This window comes from Nylanderia fulva, unplaced genomic scaffold, assembly GCF_048542155.1.
Source record: "Nylanderia fulva isolate GAGA-0341 unplaced genomic scaffold, ASM4854215v1 Scaffold4, whole genome shotgun sequence".
NCBI classification, from domain to species: domain Eukaryota; kingdom Metazoa; phylum Arthropoda; class Insecta; order Hymenoptera; family Formicidae; genus Nylanderia; species Nylanderia fulva.
Window position 1 is genome coordinate 3,052,753 of NW_028190476.1, and position 6,000 is coordinate 3,058,752.

The 6,000-nt window shown below is 35.5% G+C and overlaps 1 protein-coding gene across 2 annotated transcripts in view; it reads right to left on the bottom strand.

Annotated features, from left to right (window-relative positions):
• LOC114937950 (unconventional myosin-Ie) overlaps positions 1 to 5,345 on the bottom strand; it is a 38,574-nt gene extending 33,229 nt beyond the window's left edge. For both annotated transcript variants that reach the window (XM_029311615.2, XM_029311614.2), the window contains exon 1: positions 5,111 to 5,345. In XM_029311615.2, coding sequence (XP_029167448.1) covers positions 5,111 to 5,113 — 3 coding nt within the window. In that variant the 5' untranslated portion in view covers positions 5,114 to 5,345. The remainder of the gene's footprint in view (positions 1 to 5,110) is intronic.
• Positions 5,346 to 6,000: the final 655 nt, after the last annotated feature.

Sequence of the window (6,000 nt, forward strand, 5' to 3'; positions counted from 1 at the left end):
GTATATTTCGCTCGAGAAGACTTGTCGTGGTGTATCACTTTTTCATTCTCCACACAAAAGAGAGCAATTCGATCCATCTGACATTTTAAAGTTAGTATTTCAAAATCATTACGATCTGAATTATTTTTTAATTCTATCCCACGTGATTTTTTTTATTTTATCGAATTTTTGATTTAAAATATTTGATTCAAACTTACAATGATAAATGTTGATTAAAAAAAATGCGTTTGGATCTGAAAGAATATTTCGCTCGAGAAGACTTGTCGCAGTGTATCACTTTGATTCTCCACAAAAGAGACAGCGATCCATCTGACATTTTAAAGTTAGTATTTAAAATGACCTGAATTCTTTTAAAATTCTATTCTCCGTGATTCTCTTTTATTTTATAGAATTTTTTAATTTGGATTTAATTCCAATGATATATGTTGATAAAAAAAGTGCGCGCTTGGATCTGAAAAAAGTGTAATAAAGAATCACAGGTGTTGTATTATTGTACAGCGCGCGATATTATTCTACTTTAGTTTGATTAAAATGTGTTACTTCTATTTTTTTATTTCATTACTTTTCGTCGTGATTTGTAGTCAGGTTTTTTAACGTAATTCGTTCGCGCAGGAAATTGCTCATTGTCAAATGATAAGAGAACCTCTTGTTATCGATAAGCCAACCAAAATTTGATAATCGATTATGACTAGAGTGCATCACGAAACGTTTTCATATATAAATCCGAAAAGCGATAATAGTACGATTTAACATTTAATTTTGACATTTCAAAGTTTTTTCATCAGAAATTTGACAAAGATTTTTAAGTAATTCATATTGACATATGAGAGAAAATGTTACTCCAACGAAATTATGGATAATCGATTATGACCAGAATAATCACGAAGCATTTACATGTATAAATCCGAAAAGCGATGGTGCCGTTTTAACATTTAATTTTGACATTTGATGTTGACATTACAAAGTTTTCTCACACACACATCAGAAATTTGACATATAATTTTTAAGTAATCTATATTGACGTATAAGAGAAAATAATATACTCCAACGAAATTAGATAATAAATTATGACTAGGGTGTATCACGAAACATTAACATGTATAAATCCGAAAAACGATAATAATATAATTCAACATTTATTTTTGATGTTGATATTTTAAAGTTTTCTCATCAGAAATTTGACAAAGAATAAGAGATAATGTTACTCCAACAATATTGAATAATCGATTATGATCAGAGTGATCACGAAACATTTACAAATTTACATGTATAAATTCGAAAAGCGATAAGAATACAATTGATTTTTTAATATTTAATTTTATATAATATTGTATATATCTAAATTAAATCGGCCGAAGAGCCAACGCGTGCGAAAATTCATTCTTTTCGCGAATTTTTAAACTTGACAGATCGCCAAGATTTAATTAGGAACTGTGTCTCTTGGTTTGAGACTATCATATCCTTTATCAATCATCTATGAAATTTCGATATATTCGAGTAATAGACTTAACACGCACTCTTTAAGGAAAGGATCCATATCGCGTGATCGACGCGTGAGAAAAAATATTCCTCTATGACTCGAGAGCGTTACTCATTAAAAGAAATGATCTGAGAAATAATCTCGTGACTCACAGCAGGTGGGGACGTCCGTTGATATAGAATTTTCTCGGAAGGATTATCTCATGGCATTGCGGAAAGCGCGCCAACTTGCAATTCCTCGGACAATGAGACGCTATTTCATCTCTTTCTCTCTCGATCGGCCTTGTTACCACTTATCCTTCCAAGCGATTAACAATGCCGCGATGATTTAAACACGCGGTGCAAGGACGCACGCGTTATCATCTCGTTAGATTAGATGTTTGCGCGCGTCCCTGATAAGGACGTGTTGGCGTTGCTTAACTCATCTCTTTGCGATAAAGATATTCCTCTTTCGTCGAGCGCCGCCGATCGAGAGACGAAGCGATGACATTATGCTGCTCCACATCCGCCTCTAGTTCATTCGAATTAAAATGATCAATTTAATTATGTCGTCATAAAATAAAAGAGACAAGTTTTGCGCGCACTCTGGCATTATGAGGGAATAAAAATGCGTATCTGTCACCCCTCGCGTGATAATTCTCTGAAAAAACTCGGTGTTCTCCTCCCCATCGCTCTTTTAAAATAAATGTACCTATCGATCCGATATCGGTGCGATGGAACGTCATCGGGTTAAGTCGACGCAAGTCGTCCTAACAGGATGTTCCATTAGATCGGTCGGTGTACGCAATGTGCATAACCGTAAAATCCTCGGCGCGTAATAACAGCCGCAAAGGTGTTCCCAGGTAGGGAGAGAGCGAGAGACTGAGGGAAGAGAGAGAGGGTTATTCGCATACCTTATCGAGGAGGGCTTTAAGATACGTCATTATACACGCATCAGTGACGATTGATTCACGTCCCTATACTATTACTATCGCTCTGATTTCTCGCGTGGCCGATGGGCTATTCAGATAGCCGCCAATTGGAGAGAATTTCGCCTCATGAATAAAACTGTCCGATAATATTGTTCCGCGGAAATCGTCGCGAAAATGAAGAGGAATCGCATTTGGAGCCGCCAGCTGGACGAACGCATCCGCATTCTTCGCGAATTCCTATAATGCGAACTATTAGAATAAACGCGCAGCGATCTCTGCGAGAGAATAGAGATTTTCTCGCGCTTCCCCGAATATATATTTCTGTGAGATATGTAGACTTGAGCATCCGCAGCATTTTTTGTAACTCATGATTTTTTTCTTCTCTCTTAATTCTTTTATTTTGTTATTTTTATTTGTTTAATATTAAATAAGCAAATAAATTCCACGTTTATTCAAAAGGAGAGCAAATGCTTTCCAAGAAGGGCATGATTACAATTTTTTTGGTCTTTCTGAATTTTTTATTTTTTATTGTAATTTTTTTGATATTTAAATAAGCAAATAAATTCCACGTTTATTCAAAAGGAGAGCAAATGCTTAAATTTTCTACTGATTCCAAGGGAGAACAAATCTACCTCTTCCCTGCGGATGCTCAAAGGATGTAGACGTTCGAAAATTTGTGGAAATATCCTTGTAAAGAAAAAGATGACGACTCTCTGGTCTTAGAACGTAAGTGAATAATCATAGCATATTCAACCCGATGCATTTATGCACTTGCTCTTATGACGCATGCTGAATACGCGGTCGTTTCTTCGAAACGTCTTTCGAGCCAAATAGAGAGAAAGATTCGCCTACGAGATTCTCCCGACGAGATGTCTACCTCATTCAGGAAAGTGAAGAGCGTCGTAGAGGAAAAGAAAAGGCGCGAACTAGTTCAACGAACCTGTTTAAACTCCATCGTGACTCATTGCGAGGGACGCGCGTGCAGCAATGCCATAATCTTGTTTTATATATTGATTAAGAAACGATCGACACGTGCATATATATTGCATCAGTGCGCAATCGCTATCTGCCAATATTCTCTTACAAATAATAATTATTTTTATACCTCCTGTCAAAGTCTCCGATATCGAAGTCACGTGGAAGCCGATGTAAAATTTCAGAAAGAAATCGTTTTAAATATCCTCCATTATTTTACAGCACTATTACAAATATTACTGAGACATTTTTTTTAATATATTAACGATAATTTCTGCGCGAGATGTGACTCGATCACCGAAAAAATTGTATTCTAAGCGCCAAGAGGATCCTCTTAATTTCAGAAATTTCTTTAAATTTTAGTATATTTTTTCGGAAAATAAGAATAAATTAAGAATATCATCTTACATTAAGAGGATTCTCTTGGCGCTTAGAATACAATTTTTTCGGTGATGATTTTTCAAAATTCTGAAATGGATTTCGTGGAGAAACGATCGCTCAAAATTATTTTTATACTTTCTGTCAAAGTCTCCGATATCGAAGTCACGTGGGAACCAATGTGTAAAATTTCAGGAAGAAATCGTTTTAAACATCCTCCATTATTTTACATCACTGTTAAAAATATTACTGAGACATTTTTAAAATTATATTTCGATCATTTTTGCGCAAAATGTGATTCGATAATTTTTCAAAAATTTGAAGCTTCTTCGATGATTAATGGATTTCGTGGAAACGAGAGATCGCTTAACCGAACTGTATCAAATACGTCGGTAATATGTTTCCATCTATCTTCTCGTGGACAATTTGCACGCGATGGCCTTTGTGCATGAGACATATAATGAGGATGACGTTCTTTCACGATGTAAAATAAGATAATTATCGGTTTTCGATTAATTCCGAGTCGTCTGCGCAATCTCCTCCCTGTCGTTGAGTCGACGAAACATAACGTCGGAAAGGTTGCATTATTTTTTTTTACACGAGGACACTCAATCATCCTTGCTTTTAAGAATGTGCATCACGCACGGCGTGCCAAAGCGTTTCGTTCTTGCCATTGAGAAAATGAATCGTTTCCCGTTCAAGAATTGTCAGACAAAGAACAACAAAGAGGCGATAACCCATTACTTGATCATTCATTCCTCGCACAAGTTTGTGTTCTCCGTTTGAATATAATATATAATATCGAATATAATTATATTCTCTTGTTTGCATATTATAAACAGGGACAGAGTTTTTCCTACATAATTATAAATCTAATTTAATAAATTATTTGTCGAAGCTAAGAACCCTGAGGAAATATTTCTGACGTCATTCTCGACCACAAGAGAATCTTCATTACTCACGATTCAGGAGTCAAAGCGAAACAAGCGAAACAATCCGAGCTAAGACATTTAAAGTTTATTCCGAGGTCAGATCGAATATGACAGAACACATATTTGTATTCCAGTTTTTCTGGAATTTCGCTCCTTGTACAAGACACGCTAAATAAATATTTATTATAAGGATTACATTACTTAGTATCATATAATGAGAAAATTCGACTTTTTTCATCTCAATCAGACAATTATATAAATTTTTGCATATTATTATATATCTAATATTATAATATGTATTATAATGAATAAATAAATGTTGTATTATATTTTCTATTCCATTTAACCGAGAGAAATCTATTTCGCAGATACGAGTAAAATCTCTCGATCGACGAAAAGCTAACGACGTTACTTTACTATTTAATTTTCAATTACCATGTTGTCGCGAAATTGAAGCTTCCTCGGGGTCGTGAATCGCTTGAACTGCTCGCCTTAGCCGGCTCGAACACTCATGTCGTCGACACACGTAACGCACGTGACACACAATCCGAAGATGGTAATGATCACCTAAGCGAGATCACTTGAAGCCAGCTCGGAGCGAGCACAATGACGTGGACACGCGCCCGATGTCGACGGCTTCGTAGTCCGCCGCGGACTGAATGTCGGACTCACTCCGGTGAGTCACAAAGAGTGTGCCATGCCGGTAGGTAAGGTATCAGCTAGAAGCACACGCTCGCCTTTAGACGAACTGTCAGATCGCATCGAGGTATCTCGAATCGTTCCGGTCTGCGATTATACTCTGGCCATCTGCATCCTCTCTTATCGCGTGTATAAATAATTTCCAAACTATTTTATATATATATACTCCTTTTTATATACCTGCGTGTTAGATGCACACGCGTCTGTTCTACAGAGTGCAAGTCCCATATTTTAATATTCCAATATAATTTCTTGGCTTTTTATTTGTAGGAATTTTGATAATTTTGCTTCAAGTGTAATAGCTAAATTTTCATAACGATTTGAATACATTTATTTATTTTAGTCGACGTAAAATAAATTCTCTTGTGATAGCAAAGTGTGCTTTCTGGTTTTGATATGTAACATGAATATTAGATTTAATTATAAAAAAAATGATGCATTTGCTCCGATTTTACCAAAAAATAAAAGATGTTTACTTTTTTGGTAAGGAATATGATATAATATCGGTCTGTAATTTATCTACGTGATGTATTCAGTGAATCACTGATTTACAGTAAATTCCTGACGTCATTTGGAGATGATTTTTCTTCAGCAAAAATGTTGAGTCGCCAATAATTTGCAAGTTA